Source organism: Squalius cephalus, assembly GCF_949319135.1.
Source record: "Squalius cephalus genome assembly, chromosome: 3".
NCBI lineage: Eukaryota > Metazoa > Chordata > Actinopteri > Cypriniformes > Leuciscidae > Squalius > Squalius cephalus.
Window position 1 is genome coordinate 7474072 of NC_137124.1, and position 21310 is coordinate 7495381.

General features: G+C 38.9%; 1 protein-coding gene across 1 annotated transcript; it reads left to right on the forward strand.

Annotated features, from left to right (window-relative positions):
- Positions 1 to 344: 344 nt before the first annotated feature.
- On the forward strand, positions 345 to 20643 carry klc2 (kinesin light chain 2). Its single transcript, XM_079865593.1, has 14 exons — positions 345 to 707; positions 5424 to 5675; positions 6471 to 6774; positions 7456 to 7672; positions 8802 to 8991; positions 9075 to 9248; positions 11465 to 11564; positions 12039 to 12088; positions 12961 to 13028; positions 13889 to 13997; positions 14458 to 14607; positions 16142 to 16266; positions 16376 to 16433; positions 18826 to 20643. Exons 2-14 carry the CDS (start codon positions 5448 to 5450, stop codon positions 18907 to 18909), a joined length of 1857 nt encoding a protein of 618 aa, XP_079721719.1. The 5' UTR covers positions 345 to 707; positions 5424 to 5447; the 3' UTR covers positions 18910 to 20643.
- Positions 20644 to 21310: the final 667 nt, after the last annotated feature.

Sequence of the window (21310 nt, forward strand, 5' to 3'; positions counted from 1 at the left end):
AAAACGGTACCTAAGTAAACATGAACAATACTTCTTCAGCATTTATTAATCTTAGTTCATATTAATTTCAACATTTACTAATGCATTATTAAAATCAAAGGTTGTGTTAATGCACTGTGAACAGCAGCTTCTATTAACTAACATTAACAAAGATGAATAAATACAGTAACAAATGTATTGGTCAGTGTTAGCTCATGAACCTTTTTGTAAAGTGTCACCAGAAAAACATTACTCGGCCTATTTATGAATATTGATATTCCTCCATCGGGCCTTCGCACGCGCGCGCGCACTGCGCGTCCACGCCCGGTTAGGCGAGGGCGGGTGTGATGATGTCAGCGCGCATCGGGGCTTTGGATTCTGGGAGCACAAACACACACATCAGCCATTTTCAGTTTGCTGTGGTCATCCTCTCTCAGTCCAACACAAAGATCCCGCAACTGTCGAGCTGAAACACACAGAAGGATGGACGAGGAGAAAGCGGGTCATCGCGCGCACGGGCGTGTGTTTTGCTGAGCGCGTCACAGACAAAAGCGCATCTTCATATAATTCATCTCGTTCATCTGATTCATCTGATTCAAGGCTCAAATCGTTTATTATTGGAGCGAGTCTGGAGATTTGGACGCGTCTGAATCCATAACTTCTCATTAAGAGTCACGCCCGAATTCTGCTTGATTCCTAAACAAACCCAGAAAAGCGTGTTTTAAAAGGTAGGTTTCTTACATAAACAAATGATCTGTGCTCGAGTTGCTGATGGGATAGTCTTGCGCTGATCTTACAATAGGATGCTAATCTGCTTTCAGTTTTGAATGGGGGAAAGTTTAGCCTGATCTGCTAAAAACAATAGCTAAAAATGAGAATGGTGCAAAAGCTGTGTATGTCTATAAATAAATATGACATAATAATTTGATTAGACAATGCCCTAGCAGAGGATTCATGATGCATTTGGTGACTTTGTCTCATCTTCCAGACAGTGATGATGCAATGAATATTTCTGGGGTTATGAATCTAAATATGCATTATTCATTCTCAAACATTTGTATGTGAGAGTACAAGATGGAGGATGTGAGGCAGTTTGCATGATGGAAATAAGTGTTTGTGTATTTCAGTATATGTCTGGTTTGATTGATTCACATTGACATGCTTTGAGAGCAGGGCCTGTGTGTGCTGTTCGTGCAGAATGAGATCTGATCTGAAGATGTTGTGATTGTCTGGAAGAAGAATCGCACATTGTGCACGCAGCCAGGGATGTGTTGTTGTCCTGCGGGTCACCTTGATGGATTTTTCCAGGTTTCTCCTGATTATTCCAGGCAGCTGTCAGTCATTATCGAAGCTCATGGGAATGAGTAAGGCGGTTTGTGATCTGATCAGATGTGTTTTTAAGCTTTGCATCTCGAGGTTTGATGTGGGACTCTCCTCTGTGTTGCTGCATTGCAGTCTATAGGCGTGTTGAGGCGAAGGGCGCCTCTGCTGGACGCAGGAGGAACTGCACAGCAACACACGATGGGGTTTTGTTTGAAATGTCGTAATAAAACACTTGAAGTCCTATTACTGGGATTCCTATTACTTTCTTGGTGGGATATACATGTATAAAATTCGCATATATTTGTATGTTATTCAAATGATTAGATTTTAATAAAATATCATAATACAATTAAAATATGACTTTTAGTAGCATTAACATAAAATGTTCTTAATGTTATTAAAATTAATTCTTATAAAGGTGGATGGATACAAACTTTCTACATGGAATACCTGGGTAACTTACGACTTACAGTGTATATAAGTTGTAAGTTGCCCAGGTTGCCATAAATAATGCTGTTTATGCATTATTATGATAGCAATTTTGTTATTCTCTCTCTCTCTCTCTCTCTCTCTCTCTCTCTCTCTCTCTCTCTCTCTCTCTCTCTCTCTCATATTCATATATATATATATATACGTACGTACGTATATATATATATATATATACAGTGCAATGCATAAGTGAATACACCCATGCTAAAGTTGACTAAAAAGAGGAATAAAAAATCATATTTTGGAAATTGAACTTAATGCCTTAATTTAAAAAATTAGGAAAAATCCAACCTTTAAGGACACCAATTTTCTTTGTGAATGAATAATGTATCGTAAATAAATAAATGTTCTTCCTTAAAATACGTGGTGCATAAGTGAGTACACCCCTATGTTAAATTCCCATAGAGGCAGGCAGATTTTTATTTTTAAGTATTTTTTTTAATTAATTTTTAGGATACTATGCATCCTGATAAAGTTCCCTTGGCCTTTGGAATTAAAATAGCCCCACATCATCACATAGCCTTCACCATACCTAGAGATTGGCATGGTTTTATTTCAGTTAGCCTAAAAGCTAGTTTGATTTGCATTGAGTGATGATCTTATGGAAAGTACCCCATGCCAATCTCTAGGTATGGTGAAGGCTATGTGATGATGTGGGGCTATTTTAATTCCAAAGGCCAAGGGAACTTTATCAGGATGCATAGTATCCTAAAAAATGTTTTTTTTTAAATACTTAAAAATAAAAATCTGCCTGCCTCTATGGGAATTTAACATAGGGGTGTACTCACTTATGCACCATGTATTTTAAGGAAGAACATTTATTTATTTACGATACATTATTCATTCACAAAGAAAATTGGTGTCCTTAAAGGTTGGATTTTTCCTAATTTTTTAAATTAAGGCATTAAGTTCAATTTCCAAAATATGATTTTTTATTCCTCTTTTTAGTCAACTTTAGCATGGGTGTATTCACTTATGCATTGCACTGTATATATATATATATAATATGTATGTGTGTGTGAGAGAGTATAACAAAGTTGCTAACATAATAATGCATAATAAATAAATATCTTAAATTGCATTTAATGTAATATTTGTAATGTTGTATAATTTATTTAAATTTAAGTCTTCATTTATTACAAACAAAACTCATTAAATGAAAAAAACTCTAAAGTACACAATAATTTGATTCGTTTCAAAATGTAAAATGTAATAACTTTTGTAGACCAAGTTAGCAAGTCAGATTCAGTAACTACCAAAAAGAGTCAATTCTTTGAGTTGGGAATCATCTCTAAAAGTTTAAAGCATTTAAATTATATCTTCACACCTCTTCACCAATTACCATTTTTCTTTCCAGATCTGTTTTGGTTGTATACTGATGATGATGATGATTTTCTTCATTAGTAAACCCTGATCCTCAGTTCCTGTTGATCTGATCTGAATCACTCTGATGACAGTGTTTACTGGCACTGCTGCTGTTATCGACGCGAGCGCAGATGTTTTGGGGCGCAGGACTCTTTTGTCAGCACTTGTGTTGCCAGATTGGCTGTTTTTGGGTGTGATCTGCAGTAATGCAACGCTGTGATGATCCTGATGTTCAGGGTCTAATAGAGCCTGTGTTATGTTCGATTGTATGATTCTTATAAACCGAGTTGGGGGAACTCATTACAAGTAACTTGAGTTACGTAATCAGATTACTTTTTCAAGTAACTAGTAAAATAACGCATTACTTTTTCAATTTACAACAAAATATCCAAGTTACTTTTTCAAATTCATTGACTGACAGCTCAGAAATAAAGTGAGGAGGTGTGTGTGTGTGTGTGTGTGTGTGTGTGTGTGTGTGTACTGTAAACATGATGGTTATTTTAGTTCTAGACTAAATGTGAACATGCATTTACTCATCTCACTTGCACGAAAACATTCAGTATTCCTCAAAATGAATAAAAATAGTAAAATGCAATCTCAGAATTTTACGCAAAACTTTAATAATTAACCATATTAAATTACACACATACTTTTTATGTATTTAATCTCACTTTATTAACCAATGTATTTGCTGCTGACCTTCAATGATCTAATTCAACCATACTAATAAGCAAAAATTACTTTAGATTTAGATTTAGAAATAAGATTGTTGAACTTCTTCTCCTGTATCCTCCTATTGTTCTTTAATCCAGAATAACAGCAGCTGAAGGGTTTGTTTCTACTGTACAGGCTTATTCATTTCACCTTTGGTGTGAAATGGCCTTAACATATACCAAAAAATATAACTTTTTTTGTTGTTATTAAACAAGCAAGCCCAGCCCAGGTGAGAAAAAGTAACGCTAATGTAACTTTTCATAAAAAGTAACTAAGTAACGCTATTAGTTACTTTTTCGGGGAGTATCACAATATTGTAATGCATTACTTTTAAAAGTAACTTTCCGCAACACTGCTTTTAAACCTCACATTCCTCCACTCTGTGTGTTCTAGGGCTGCACAAAATTATCGATACCCGTATTTTCCGGACTATAAGTCGCACTTTTTTTCATAGTTTGGCTGGTCCTGCGACTTATATTCAGGTGCGACTTATATATCAAAATTAATTCAGACTGAGATGAACCAAGAGAAAACATTACCGTCTACAGCCGCGAGGGGGCGCTCTAGTTGGCGGAGTTGTTCAAAAGCGACACCAAGGATGAAGAAAATGATGTGGAATGAGATCGCGGGAGCTTGGTAACTTGCTTGTTGGGCTCGCTGGCTTATGTTAATTTAGCTTATTCAGCCTCCCAGGTATATGTTCTTAATGTTATTGTGTAGCTGAATAACTGTTAATGTGTTGCGACTGTTATCACCATTGTTAACAGTACCCTGTAAATTTGTATTTAAATTATGTTCTTTTGTGGTTGTGTTTATTGTTGTTGTTTGATTGATTAATATATTTGTTACTGCTGCCTGTAATCAAAATTGCCCCTCGGGGATAATAAAGTTTACCTTACCTTACCTTACCTTACCTTACCTTAACACACCGGACACCTAACGTTATTCAGCCTGTTGTTCTGTGTAGTTGAATAACTTGCCTTTCCAGATTAAATGTCTGTTCTTGGTCTTGGATTTTGTGAAATACATTTCTAAATAAATGCGACTTATAGTCCAGTGCGACTTATATATGTTTTTTTCCTCTTCATGACGCATTTTTTGACTGATGCGACTTATACTCCGGAGCGACTTATAGTCCGGAAAATACGGTATATCGTGATATGCCTATCGCAACGGCTTGCAATAACTGCAGTCAAGAAGAAAAGATGAAGAGAAAATCACTCGCTGCTCTTGGCTGAATAACTTTTGTAGCTTTAATAATAATCAGTATATATTTTATTCACACAGTGAAAACTAAGCAGTGTTTTATTTTTACATTTGATTATTCAGTTTCTGTTGTTAAATAACCCTAATGTAGGATAACCTGAACCCCTTGGTTTACACTAATGTGAAAATAACACTTCTTACGCTACAGTAAAACACTGATGTTCACTTTCACAAGTTGAAGGGATGTTTTCTTGCACAAAAAGAATCTAAAACACGTATATAGGTTATATAATTTTAAATATATTTTTAAGATAATTTAAGTTTATTTTACACACTTTATCGTGCAGTGTGTTCCTCTGGTCCCGCGGGTGATGTCCACTATGGTGTACCCTCGAGAAGAGGCTCTGGAGCGGCTCACGCAGGATGAGATCGTGTTGAACACTAAAGCGGTGATGCAGGGTTTGGAGACGCTGCGCGGGGAACACGCTCAACTCCTCAACTCCATACTGGACTGTTCCCAGCCTCCCGGAGCTCAGGAGAAGTCCAGCCTGCTCCGCAAGAGCCTGCAGGACATCGAGCTGGGGCTGGGCGAGGCGCAGGTACCTCTCACACAACACCGCAAGACACTAAACTGTGTGTGTGTGGGTCATTTGAACCCGCTTAGATGTGCTATCACTTTTATGAGTGGATGTAAAATTTGGAAACTTCTAAAAAGGAATAGAAGGAAAAGGGTCTGGAAATTCATTACACAAATCCTTGCATTCAAGGCTCGACTGTAAAGTGTAAAGATGATTACTCACTGGCCCACCACAAAACAAACCTGCGTATATATATATATATATATATATATATATATATATATATATATATATATATATATATATATATATATATATATTTATCAATTTAAAATTATAAATGTTTTTAGAAAAATAAATTGCATAATTTTATTTTCATAAAGTTTTCATTTTATTTACAGTTATAATGGTATTTTTGTTTATTTTAAATGTGTACTTTCATGTTTATTATTTAATATGCATTTTTAAGTTTTTTTTTTTTTTTTTTAAAGCACTTTCCCCACATATATAAATTAAACTTTTTTCATGTTTTAAGTTGTTTTTGTTATATATATATATATATATATATGTATGTATATGTGCAATTTTCAACTCAATCTTACTGACTTTTTCCCTTTTTTAAAAGAATTTACAAGAATAGTTATGAAGTTTATCTCCCTTTAAACCTAAAGCAGAAAAACAAGTCAAGTCATCTTTATTTATAGCACTTTTTACAATCCAGATTGTTTCAAAGCAGCTTTACAGAGAAAACAGGAACATAATGCCACAGTTTGTGTCTAGAAGAAAATAAAGCTGTATAAACATGTCTGGTGTCAGGTGATCATCGCTCTGTCGGGTCACCTGAGCGCCGTGGAGTCGGAGAAGCAGAAGTTGCGCGCTCAGGTGCGCCGGCTCTGCCAGGAGAACCAGTGGCTCCGGGACGAGTTGGCCAGCACTCAGCACAAGCTGCAGAAGAGCGAGCAGAGCGTCGCACAGCTGGAGGAGGAGAAGAAACACCTGGAGTTCATGAACCAGATCCGCAAGCTGGACGAGGACACCTCGCCCTCGGAGGAGAAGCCCGGAGAGAAGGAGAAGGACAACCTGGACGATCTCTTTCCCAACGATGACGACCAGGGACCAGGTGAGAGAGAGCGATGCTGTATGAAGACAAGCTTTGTTTCCAAATGCCCCAAGCAAAGATATCCTGTCAATTTTACCAACTTTTATAAACCCAGCCAGTATAATCACAATGAACACATCCAAAATGAAATATTTAACATATATATAACAACTGCAAATCGTCTAATTTGTAAACAAAATGATTTACGCACTAAATCCAGCATAAACTCCGGCACAATTTGCAGATCGAGGAAAGTTGAAGTCAGGGCAACTTTATGGTAATGAGCTATGATGCGGTCCGGCGGCAACCAATCGGGATGTAGAAGTCCTCCGGGTGTGAGTCCAGAGAACGCAGTCGTGTAAACTGTGGTTCCGACCACATTAGTTCCCAAGCAAAATAGAGGAGAGGTTGATCAATTCAATAAGAAGCGCAACACTATTTATAGGCAACATTTGCGTAACAAAAAACGCTTGTTTTTCAGCGGCAATGCAATTAATTTGCTCAAAACAACACAGATTTGACCAATTGCATTAAGGCCACACTTCAACCAGGACTGTTACTGTAATGTGGGCTGCACACAAATTAATGTTAATGTTAATTAAAGACCAAGGCTAGTAAACGTCTCCTCTCCGGCGGTGTGTGAACGCACAGTAACTCTCGACCTTAACCTCTCGCTGTTCCCCTGTCTCTCTCTCTCTCCAGCTCAGCCCAGTGGTGAAGCGGCGGCACAGCAGGGAGGCTACGAGATCCCGGCCCGCCTCCGAACCCTCCACAACCTGGTGATCCAGTACGCGTCTCAGGGCCGCTACGAGGTGGCCGTGCCGCTCTGCAAACAGGCCCTGGAGGACCTGGAGAAAACCTCGGGACACGACCACCCTGATGTGGCCACCATGCTCAACATCCTCGCCCTGGTGTACAGGTCAGAGACGCTATGTTAAGACACTGTCTTAAAGGGATAGTTCACCCAAGAATAAAAATTCTGTCGTTTACTTCAATATTATTATTTTTTTCATACTATGGAAGTCAATGGTGCCCGACAACTGTCTGGTTTCCCATATTCTTCGAAATATCTTCTTTTGTGTTCAACAGAAGACAGAAACCCATACAGGGTGAGTGTGAGTAAATGATGACAGAATTTTCATTTTTTGGGGTGTACTGTCCCTTTAAGAACTAGTCTGATTAACTAGCAGTTAGTCGAAGAGTAATCAGTCTTACTTTTAGGATTCAAAAATCTACTTTGTTACTGACATAAAAACGTTTTGACCAGCCTTAAAGAAATAAATTATATGGTTAAGACTAGTCTAACCAATTGATGCAACCGGCCGCTGGTCAATATTGAAAATATTACTGATGCACCGAAATAAACAACAATGTTTTCATTCAGACAAAAACCGAAACTGGACAAAATCAATAAAATGTAATAATCAAGTAATCAAATTTATTTAATAATCAACAATAATAAAAAAAACTGTGTTGTGTATAAACATTTTAATTGCACATAATGACATTTTTTTATGAAAAATGTGAATGAAATATGAATTTGTTGTTGAAACATAAACATTTAAATGTTGGCTGTAAATAATTTTGTCATCTTTGCAGGACTGTGATATGAAGAGTGTGCAAAGTAACAACTGTGTTAAAGTGAATAGCACATAACGGGCACAATACCGGTAAAAACATGAACTATGGGAACTACATGAACTATCTATGGGTTCATTATGCGTCACATGACTAAACGTGTGTTATCATTTTCAAATACCTCCGTTTTGAATGCGAAAACAGCATTTTCAAATTTAGCCACTTTGGAGAGCGTTTTCATTAATAAAAACGCCGTCTCAGTGTGGACGGAAAACCAAAACGTAAAGAAAAAGATGCGTTTTCAAACAAAACCGTATTAGTGTGGACAAGGCCTAACACGCCATCAGAGAAGCACTAATTAAACGTCACCGTTTCCGTCAACAGTTTCCGTCCTCCAAGACTCATGTCACTAGTAAACATGTAGTGCGCTACCTCTCCGTCGTCACATGCATTCCCGTGTGCTCTTGCAGGGATCAGAATAAGTATAAAGAGGCGGCTCACCTGCTGAACGACGCGCTGGCCATCAGAGAGAAGACTCTGGGGAAAGATCACCCGGCCGTCGCCGCCACGCTCAACAACCTGGCCGTGCTGTACGGCAAGCGCGGGAAACACAAGGAGGCCGAGCCGCTGTGCAAGAGAGCGCTGGAGATCCGGGAGAAGGTGGAGGACACGCTCAACTCTGTCATGATGGTGCTCTGGTCTAGCCACTGTTGTTAGATTCATGTATACTGTGTTTACTGCAGGTTCTGGGTAAATTCCACCCTGACGTGGCGAAGCAGCTCAATAATCTGGCCCTGCTGTGTCAGAATCAGGGCAAGTACGAGGAAGTGGAGTATTATTACCGCAGGGCGCTCGAGATCTACGAGAACAAACTGGGTGCCGACGACCCCAACGTGGCCAAGACCAAAAACAACCTGGTGAGGCCAGATTGCGAAATATTATATGTTGAAATGGTCTCTTTTTTTTAATGAGTCGTGGTATTTAATTGAAGATAACTTTCTTGTGATGTTGCAAATGAATCGTTGGGTACTTTAAGATTGTGGCAGTAGACGTGCCAACTTATTGAGATTAATCGGTCACTTGTTCACACATTTACTATTTTCTACATGGTAAGCTGCACATAGTGCACTATATAGGGGACAGGGAACGATCCAGACTGTGTAAATATGCTTTCCATTGGAGCGAATGAAGTCTGGTGTCACGCTAGTGTCACGTGAACCGCCACAGCTCCGGTCCAGAGACACGATACACAGAGCTGATCATGTGATCGAGTCGCGCAGACCAGAAAACGTATCAGACCCTTTGAATCCTGCACTGAATGCTGTATTTTAAAGCGATATGGAGGAGAAACGGTTAGAGATTAGGAGGAAACTGTGGCTTTACCGAACTCAACGGCTCTGGCTGAACTGATATGAACTATTGGCTACTTTAAAAAAGGGGAGGAGCTGATCGATATGCCCCGCCCTGTCTTCCTGTTTCAGTGGAATTTTCCTCAACACACTGAAAAATGATGCACGTTTCAAGGCACTTTAGTGGGTCAAAGGCCAAATAAAAAGCATATTAAGATAATCATGATGAATTATTGCCAACAAAATATATATTTATTATTTCATACTGTACACTCACCTAAAGGATTATTAGGAACACCTGTTCAATTTCTCATTAATGCAATTATCTAATCAACCAATCACATGGCAGTTGCTTCAATGCATCTAGGGGTGTGGTCCTGGTCAAGACAATCTCCTGAACTCCAAACTGAATGTCAGAATGGGAAAGAAAGGTGATTTAAGCAATTTTGAGCGTGGCATGGTTGTTGGTGCCAGACGGGCCGGTCTGAGTATTTCACAATCTGCTCAGTTACTGGGATTTTCACGCACAACCATTTCTAGGGTTTACAAAGAATGGTGTGAAAAGGGAAAAACATCCAGTATGCGGCAGTCCTGTGGGCGAAAATGCCTTGTTGATGCTAGAGGTCAGAGGAGAATGGGCCGACTGATTCAAGCTGATAGAAGAGCAACTTTGACTGAAATAACCACTCGTTACAACCGAGGTATGCAGCAAAGCATTTGTGAAGCCACAACACGCACAACCTTGAGGTGGATGGGCTACAACAGCAGAAGACCCCACCGGGTACCACTCATCTCCACTACAAATAGGAAAAAGAGGCTACAATTTGTACGAGCTCACCAAAATTGGACAGTTGAAGACTGGAAAAATGTTGCCTGGTCTGATGAGTCTCGATTTCTGTTGAGACATTCAGATGGTCGAGTAAGAATTTGGCGTAAACAGAATGAGAACATGGATCCATCATGCCTTGTTACCACTGTGCAGACTGGTGGTGTAATGGTGTGGGGGATGTTTTCTTGGCACACTTTAGGCCCCTTAGTGCCAATTGGGCATCGTTTAAATGCCACAGCCTACCTGAGCATTGTTTCTGACCCTGTCCATCCCTTTATGACCACCATGTACCCATCCTCTTATGGTTACTTCCAGCAGGATAATGCACCATGTCACAAAGCTCGAATCATTTCAAATTGGTTTCTTGAACATGACAATGAGTTCACTGTACTAAAATGGCCCCCACAGTCACCAGATCTCAACCCAATAGAGCATCTTTGGGATGTGGTGGAACGGGAGCTTCGTGCCCTGGATGTGCATCCCACAAATCTCCATCAACTGCAAGATGCTATCCTATCAATATGGGTCAACATTTCTAAAGAATGCTTTCAGCACCTTGTTGAATCAATGCCACGTAGATTTAAGGCAGTTCTGAAGGCGAAAGGGGGTCAAACACAGTATTAGTATGGCGTTCCTAATAATCCTTTAGGTGAGTGTATATTACTTACACAAGAAGGGAAAAACATATGAATGAATAAGAAGAGCTTTTTTTTTTTAATGTTGAGAGCAAACAGAATGAATCTGTACTTCCTATTTATATTGCTGATGTCATGAGCTCCTATTGTAGAAAGCGCATATTCATGGTCAATAAAGATCAGTATGGTCTCTTGTCTGGAGAGAACAAGCCCTCAGGGTGAATTCTGATGCAAAAAGTGAGCGTTTGGCTGTGGATCTGAGAACCCGAGAGCATTATTCAGCCTGAAGCTCATCGATCGTGATCATCTCTCCTCCACAGGCGACGTGTTACCTGAAGCAGGGCAAGTTCAAAGACGCCGAGACGCTGTACAAGGAGATTCTGACCCGCGCGCATGAGAAAGAGTTTGGATCGGTCAACAGTAAGTACTTCTCATAAAACACATTTCAAGAAGATGTTGCTTTCATTATGCATGCATGGAAATCACTCATTCATGCATATGTTCTTATTTTATGTAAATGTGCTTTTGTAAGAATAGACACTTTTTTTGCATCTTCATGATCAGTTTTTGTCAGGATGAAATGGTGAGATGTTTGATGGTCTTTCAGAGGTTTTGTCTAATCTGTTTCACTGAGGCCATCTGTTGTGACATCGCAGGCCTTTAAGCCAATCAGACGCTTACAGGATTATGATCAAACATCCACTTGATGTTCCTAAGAGCTTCAACAAGCTAATTATAGTCAATAAAAGAAGACTAGCCACTCAGTATCTGATGCCGGGCAGAGGAAAATGCTAGAAAAACACAAAAGCATTTGACAATATTTGAATAAATCACAAAACAAGGCCGGTTTTTGCTATATTGCTTATAATGAGAATGTAATTTTTTTTCTCTTAGATGATAACAAGCCAATCTGGATGCATGCAGAGGAGCGAGAGGAGAGCAAGGTATTACAGGCTTCATTTACATGTTGGTATACATTTATTTAAATTTACATTTATACAAATGTACACTATATCATTTACAAGTTTGGGTTCAATAAGGATTTTTAAAGAAATTATTACTGGTATTCAGCAAGGATGCAATAAATTTAACAAAAGTGGCAGTAAATGTGGTTTCTAATAATTTCTATTCATCAAAGAATCCTGAAAAAATTAGTTTCCACAAAAATATGGATCAGCACGACTGTTTTCAACATTGATAATAATCAGAAATGTTTCTTGAGCATCAAATCATCATATTAGAATGATTTCTGAAGGATCATGTGACACTGAAGACTGGAGTAATGATGCTGAAAATTCAGCTTTGATCACAGGAATAAATTACACTTTACAATATATTACAATAGAAAAAGTTATATTTACTAGTAATAATATTTCACAATATTACTGTTTTTACTGTATTTTGGATCAAATAAATGCAGCGTGGTGAGCAGAAAAGACTTCTTTAAAAAAACATTAATCTTACTGACCCCAAACTTTTGAAAGGTAGTGTATATTTCATAATTCAATTTCAATAAGTATTATTCATAATTATGCTTATATCCACTTACCCATATTAATAAACGTATCTATATTAAAAAAATATTTAAGCAATATAACATTGCTTTTATACAACATTAAACCAGCAATTAGCAAAATACATCGAATTAATTTTATTTTATACAGCAATTCAGCCTAGTCTTCATATATCCATTATTTTTACCAATTTTCATATTTTTAATCCGCTCAATTCATTATAATTAAGACGATTTTGTTTCAGAAAGTTGTCGAGATTAAAAAAAGAACCATGCAATCAGTTTGTCTGATGGTCATTTCAGGGGAAGAGAAAGGACTCTGGTCCTTACGGAGAGTACGGCAGCTGGTACAAAGCCTGCAAAGTGGACAGGTGAGTGTGCAGGTGCCCTCAGAGGATTATGGGTAATCAAAGTGTGGACGAATCAAGGGCTGCGTTTACATGTGATTATTTCACAGAAAGATGTTTACATGACATGAGCAAACCTCTTCACACCCGTTCACATGCCATTTTCATTAATACAGAGTTCTGTCATGAACCTCTAGATGGCGCAGGCTAATAGGTCCTTTACTCGCCTGTTCATACTCGCATGCGTTACTGGCCAAGCTCTTCCAGCACACACAGATTTGTTCACCGGTTCTTTGGTATCCGGCCTCGGTCATTTTTCCAGTGAAACTCCTAAATGTCTCCATTTCACTGTTTTCGACCATCAAAATACTGCATTATATTCATATCACACAATGTTGTCAGCATGAACTCAGTTTCTTCAGCACATGCGCACTTGGTCAGAGTGGAACAGATGCGATTTAAAGTGTTCAGATGCCTGTTTATTGTGATTAAAATCGGCATAAGCCACGTTTTACTACGATTATGGATGCTACGATTATTGGCTTGATCGCATCAACGTGATCAAAGTATTGTGTTTATGGCATGAGGCGAAGTTTAATCACAATATTGCCTAAATCTCATAACGTAGTCTATAGCTGTGTCCTAAATGACGCACTATACACGATGTACTCAACCGTGTAGTGTATGAACTTTATACGTTTATTTTGTCTTTCAACATCGGAGTCTGATAGCCCCTCCCCCTCCGCTACGACAGTCGAGTGTATGAGTGCACTTATTCTTTTTAGGATTTTCAGTGTGAACGCACTAAAGTACACGATTTGGGACGCAGCTGATGTTTTGGAGTGATTGTTCTGCTGAGTGTGTCTGGTGTTTGTCTCACGCAGCCCCACTGTGAACACCACACTGAAGAGTCTGGGCGCTCTGTACCGCAGGCAGGGCAAACTGGAGGCCGCTGAGACGCTGGAGGAGTGTGCGACCAAGAACCGCAAGCAGGTACACACACACACACACACACACGGATTTCCTACCTGATGCTTGACTTCCTGAGTGCAGATGACTCACACAGGAAGAGAAGGGAGTTAAGAATACCTCAATGATTAAACTTTTAGACTCACATTGTTTTGTTTCTTTTACTTCCCTTTATTAATCTTAAATTAATGCCATTTCAATTGACTGACAACCCGTGTTATTTTAGTATCATTGAGATACTATTATAGTTTCTTATTGAATATGCTGAATTAGTTTTTTTTTTTTTTTGTCTGTATAGTTTTCATTGATTTTATTTTAGTATGTAGTTAAACTAAATTAAAATTATTTTTATATTTTATTTTATTTCAGTCAACGTTTATTTTATTTCAAGCAACACAAAGGTTGTTTAGTTTTAGTTTCAGTGAACTATAATAACCCCGCGGACACACACATCTACTGAATCCACTTGCTCTGTGTCCGGCAGGGCATCGATGCGATCAACCAGAGTAAAGTGGTGGAGCTGCTGAAGGACGGAGGTTGTGCTGGAGGGGACCGACGTCAGACCCGGGACGGAGTAAACGGCCCCGGAGGCCCCCGAGGAGACTGTGATGGGGACGAAGCCGAGTGGGCCGGGGTCAGTGGAGCGCTTACACCCTTTGTTTGTGTATTTATATACATTTCCTATTATAATACATAATGTATTCCTGTGATCAAGGCTGAATTTTCAGCATCATTACTCCAGTCTTCAGTGTCACATGATCCTTCAGAAATCATTCTAATAGGCTGCTCAGTTCTTATCAATTATTATTGGTGCTCAATTATTAATAATAGTTGTTATTATTATTAATGAAAAGCTATTAGGTTTATTGATAATGAAAAGCTATTAAAGGTGCACTATGTAATTTTTTTTTTGTCAAAATACCGTCAGTCGTTCTTCCAAAGTGTGTTTTTGTCTTACGCTGATTCACTATGGTAAGCTGTTATAAGTGTTTATATTTTAGGATGGTGAAATCTATTGTGAAGGGTCGTTTCATTATGGTTGATGTATCGTTGTGCTGGAATTTATTTTCAAGGAAGTAATGTGTGTATTAACGGGTAAAGATACAGTAACGTCTTCAGCTAGACAGCTTGAGATCCTTTCCATCTATACTGGTTATCTCTTAAACCTATAGTGAATCTTTCATGAACTGTAGGATAATCATATTCATCCGCACAGTCACGCAGAGCCGAAGCACAACCACAACAATGTTCTTCTGCAAGATGCATGCAGTTTTGTTATTTAACCGCTAGAGGGCCAAAGGTGACATAGTGTACCTTTAATTTAATTAAATAAATCATAAAAATGTAAAATTAAAATAAAAACAATCAAAATAAAACATTTATTAAAAATAGTATTTGTGTTCCTGCATGTCATGTGACCATTAACCAACATCAGAGAACAATGAACTTAAGTTTATAATTTATTATTATTGACTTAATTTTATTACTGACTTAACTTAAGTTCAAATCCCAGGGGCCACTTCACGTTAATGCTGTATATTAGGTCTCCGCTGACAAAAAAGGACTCCCTGCAATGCATGTAAATATGAATTTGTATATTTAATGTGTTAGAGATACAAAAGCCTTTTAAAGACAGTAATACATGGTTAAATTACTCACTGAGTGATACTTCAAATAATAAATTAATGTTTTCATCAGGAGTTTTTTAGAAATGCAATATTGCAATGTTGAGAACGCTTCTTAAAACTGATTGATTTCAGTAAATCCAGTGATCAAATGCTGTGTTTGGCTCGCTTTTCAGTGATAGTCACATGACTAGTAGCTAATCTGTGTGAAATTCCACAAACCTGGAAAACCTTCTGAACGGATATAAGCAGTGGACTTTCATAGAAAAGAACATTTTAAAAGATAAAAAAGTAGTTAGGAGAATAAATTAAGTATGAATAATTTACTGCCATTGTGAGAATAATGTAATTATGTAATCAATAAAAAAGTAACTGTAGTCTGATTACAAGTATTTTAAAATGTAACAATCTAATTACAAGTACTTAATCTTTGGAATCTGATTACATGTAATCTGGATAATGTAATCAGACTCCAAAGATGAAGTTATTTACTGCCCAACACTATATATAAAGCTTGAAGTTGATCATATTTCCCGGGCACAGGATGGCAACGGCGCCCTGCGCAGGAGCGGCTCGTTCGGGAAGATTCGTGAAGCCCTGCGCCGCAGCAGTGAGATGCTGGTGAAGAAACTGCAGGGCAGCGGCCCACAGGAGCCACGCAACCCCGGGTGAGAGTAAACCACGACACATCAGGGATGATCTTCTCCAAAACACCTGACAAACACACAATCTGCTCTGACGCCAGCCTGTAACTGCTGTTCTTGTTTCGTTCATAAGGATGAAGAGGGCAAGCTCCTTAAATTTCCTCAACAAGAGCGTAGAAGAAACCTCACAGGTGTGTTTTCATGTCTGCATACACTTTATTTATTTGTTTGTTTGTTTTAAAGAAATTAATACCTTATTCAGCAAGGATGCATTGAATTGATCAAAAGTTACAGTGATGACTTTAACATTTTTATTTATCAAGGAATCCTGACAAAAATTTAAAAATATCAGTTTCCGCAAAAATATGAAGCAGCACGACTGTTTTCAACACTGATAATAATCAGAAATGTTTCGTGAGCATCAAATTAGACTGATTTCTGAAGGATCATGTGACTCTGAAGACTGGAGTATTGATGCTGAAAATTCAGCTTTGATCACAGGAATAGATTACATTTTATATTATATTCAAATAGAAAAGTTATTTTAATAGTACTGTTTTTTTTATGTATTTTACTTCTTTCAAAAATCTTACCCACTCCAAACTTTTGAACGGTAGTGTATATCCAAAAATAAGCTTGTTGAAAGTCAAACGCTTAACCAAATATACAAAAGCTGAACGATTTGCAGATGAAAGCAAATTCACTCCAAGTCATGCATGTGCTTTAATGCAAGGGAGTCTGATAATACAGATCAAATTTGTATTAATGCAGTGATGTAAATATATAAAAAGCATTATGATGGACTTGAAACACTACTGACAACCCATTTTACTTCTGTACTTTTCTTTAGAATAACATTTTTGTTCACAGTTAGGTCAAAAACATGTATTAAGATTTTAAGTTTATGCAGGGAATATTCACTCAGCTTTAAAGCTGCAGTGAGTGATTTCTGAGAAACACTGATGATATTGGAAATCAACCCAAACACACACACCCCTCCATTCATTGCTCCGCCCTTAAAATGCACAATCTTGCAAGAGTGGATGTCTCTTTTATCATAGCAGAAGTGAAGCAAAATAATGCTTTGTGAAAAATAAAGTGAACATGAATGAACGACAAGGAAGAACAAACAATGATCATACAGTAAATACAAGTAAGAGTTGTTTTTTATTCGCCAGCAGCTCCAGACAAACACTCAGACTGTCCTGTTACTAAAGCTAACATCACAGCAACAGCATATCTTGGTTCTGAGAAACAAGCAAAAACAATGTTACTCACATATGGAGCAGAAATTACGAAACCTCAGCGTCAGTTTTCAGATCTTCCCGCTTCTGTCTCTCCAGCGCTGGAAAGCTTTTCTAATATTAACTCGGGTCCTAAAGCTCTTGCCTGATCATATCCCTTCTTTCCCAGTGATATTCCTCTGAGCTTTCTCTTTTGTAATGTCTCTCAGCCATCTCTCTTTCTACAAATCTCCCTCTTGCTCTCACTCTCTCCTCCCCCATCATGGGTGGACACGCCCCCTACTGCTGATTGGCTCACTCTCTCTCCTCCCCCATCATGGGTGGACACGCCCCCTACTGTTGATTGGCTCAGTCTCTCTCCTCCCCCATCATGGGTGGACACGCCCCCTACTGCTGATTGGCTCACTCTCTCTCCTCCATCATGGGTGGACACGCCCCCTACTGCTGATTGGCTCACTCTCTCTCCTCCCCCATCATGGGTGGACACGCCCCCTACTGCTGATTGGCTCACTCTCTCTCCTCCCCCATCATGGGTGGACACGCCCCCTACTGCTGATTTGCTCACTCTCTCTCCTCCCCCATTATGGGTGGACACGCCCCATACTCCTGATTGGCTCACTCTCTCTCCTCCCCCATCATGGGTGGACACGCCCCCTACTGCTGATTGGCTCACTCTCTCTCCTCCCCCATCATGAATGGACACGCCCCAACTGCTGATTTGCTCACTCGCTCTCCTTCCCCATTATGAATGGACAGGCCCCCAACTGCTGATTGGCTCTCTCTCCTCCCTATTATGAGTGGACACGCCCCCAACTGCTGATTGGCTCTCTCTGTCTCCTCCCCCATTATGAGTGGACACGCCCCCAACTGCTGATTGGCTCACTCTCTCTCCTCCCCCATCATGAATGGACACGCCCCCAACTGCTGATTTGCTCACTCTCTCTCCTTCCCCATTATGAATGGACAGGCCCCCAACTGCTGATTGGCTCTCTCTCCTCCCCATTATGAGTGGACACGCCCCCAACTGCTGATTGTCTCTCTCTCTCCTACCCCATTATGAGTGGACACGCCCCCAACTGCTGATTGGCTCACTCTCTCCTCCCCCATATTGAGTGGACACGCCCCCAACTGCTGATTGGCTCACTCTCTCCTCCCCCATATTGAGTGGACACGCCCCCAACTGCTGATTGGCTACAAGAGTGTTGTGCTGCGTGTTCCGATCCACTTTCAACAGGGTTTCTCAGAAATCCCTTACTGCACTTTAAAATTGATGCGTTTTTCCACTGTATAATGTTACATGACACCAATTGTATGTATGTGTGTGTGTGTGTGTCTTCAGGAATCTAACAGCGGCCTGTCAGAATCCAGGGGACTGAGCGCTAGTAATGTGGACCTGACCAGACGCAGCTCTCTGATCAGTTAGAAAACGGCGTCTAGATGTGGAAAAGGCCAAACGGAGAGGCTGTTTGCTACCTACTTGAATTGAAAATATATTAAATGATCCTTACTCAAAACGTTTTCCTAAGAAAAAGGTCTTAAAAGCAAAAATATATCTTTTAGTTTCACATCGCTTGCATAATCTGGGCTACGTCCATCTGCTTTGCCATTAGCCTCACTCAAACGAACGTAAATGTAAAAGATAAAATGCAACGTAGCGCGCTATCACCTACTAGACCACAGGCAGACGATCTGCTCTAGACATTCAGTGGTAAAATCACATCATAGCATGGCATCAAAATTGCGTAGTTTAGCATACAATGATAAAGTAATGCTGTCTGTACAAAGCATCTATTTTCGCTGGGATTGCCATTTAGATAACAAAGGTCATACATGCTAACTCCTTTCACAAAACGACCTCACCAAGTTGAAATGGTGCAAAAGCTATATTGCACTTACGAAAAATATGAACGTAGAGGTCAGAGACGGATGAGCACCGACTGGTACAACCTCACTTTTGCCTTCTGAGTTTTATGTATATATTGATTTAAATTATTTAAGGTTTTCTTTTGTTTTGCAAAATTAGCGCACAAGGATTTCGTTTACACTGTAGTTGGGAATTTTTGTCCTGGAGCGACTGGAAAACGAGTTGAACGGTACAGTGAAGGATTCTGCTTTACAGGCCGAGTAGAGCTCTTAATTATTAGGGGTTTGGGGCAGATCTAGATTCATAATTCAATCGCTCATTTTTGTTTTATCTGACTGCACGAACCCCAGCTCTGTCTCTCATAGGTCTGATGTGCTGGAAAAGGCCAATCATATATAACTGGCATTTTCCATCCGCTCATAATGTGACGTGTTTTTCATTTTACATGATTTTCGAGCCACCAGAACACCGTATGAATCATAGCTGTGTCTAAAACAGACAATTCCACCTGTTTTTCTTTTATCTTGTTCATTTCATGTTGTTTAATTATTAAATATCCTAACAGGCACAACAAATGTTTTGGTGTGTGTAAACCTTTGAACCTTTATGTGACTGTGACTCTGTTACCTTTTTTTATCATTGATTAAGATGTGCAGGATGAGTGTGTTTATTTGAGTGATTTTTTTCGTCTGTGTTTATCAGAGCGATGGTGATGATCTCAGTTTCATCTCTGAATGCACAGACGACATTAGCTTTTGGATCCAGCCATACAAACAGGCGAATCTTATGAATAAATATGTGACTCATATTTCACCTGAAATCATTTGGAATTATATTTTTGTTTTGCATAAAGAAAATAGGACCACCATCTTTGCATTGTTACATTATTCCCACCCAAATTCTAATTATATATATATATATCAGCATAAATTAAAGGCAGTACAACAAATACTGCCATAATGAATAATTCATCATTGAAATATAGCAGTTATTTCACATTGTGCGGTAATTAAATGTGAGATTAAATGTGCTTAATTGTCCGTAATGTCATAATGCTAAACATCTTAATGGTCCTTAAAAAAACATCTTAATACTGTAATACTTTTATATAATATTTTTTTTTCTTATGGTTTTTGAGTGAAATATGACACACGCATGTTATTGATTAGTTTTGTGAGATTTACTCGAACAGAATATATTTCAAAAACTCACCAATGGATTAATTTTAATGATTGTGTTTTGTCAGGATGAACAAAAATAAGGGTTGTAGAAAGGGCTTGAGTGGAGGGAAAATAAAGTGATAAATGATCAGGAGAAATGAATGTTGGCATGAAGGAACTGGAGCTAGATACGAATGTCACTATTGATTGTAAAATACTCTTCTTTTTTTTTTTTACTCACGACTACAAAAGCACGCACTTGTTTATCCTCACAGACACAGACAGGCGTGTAGTTTCTAATAATGCTGTGTTTACACACCACATATGAATGTGAACCCACCTTTGGCTGTCCTGTTTGTCATGATTACTGATGATTTGTGATGCCTTCTTCTCACCACATGTAATGTACGCCTCACTGGTTAGATTGTGCCGCAGTTACTCGAGCTCTGCACTGATCTCAGAACAGCGCCCCCTGTCTTAATGAGAAATCGTAGCATTGTAGAAGAAACCCTTGTTCCCCAGATCAGCTGTGAAGGGAAATGGTTACCAGCTCTGTAGATTGTAGCCGCACCGCTCAACGTCCTTCCTCAGAGAGATGCATTTCACTCGTGAAGGGGCCAACCTCATGTATGTTTTATTAAAAGGTTCGGAATAAACTGCTTTTCAAACCGAATTAATGCATTTGTGTGTGTCTTCTTTATTATGTGAGCTTGACAGATAAAGCATTTCCGTCTGTCTGTCCAAATATAACACTAAATATTGTGTGTACATAGTGTATTATCTATCAGAAATATAACAGT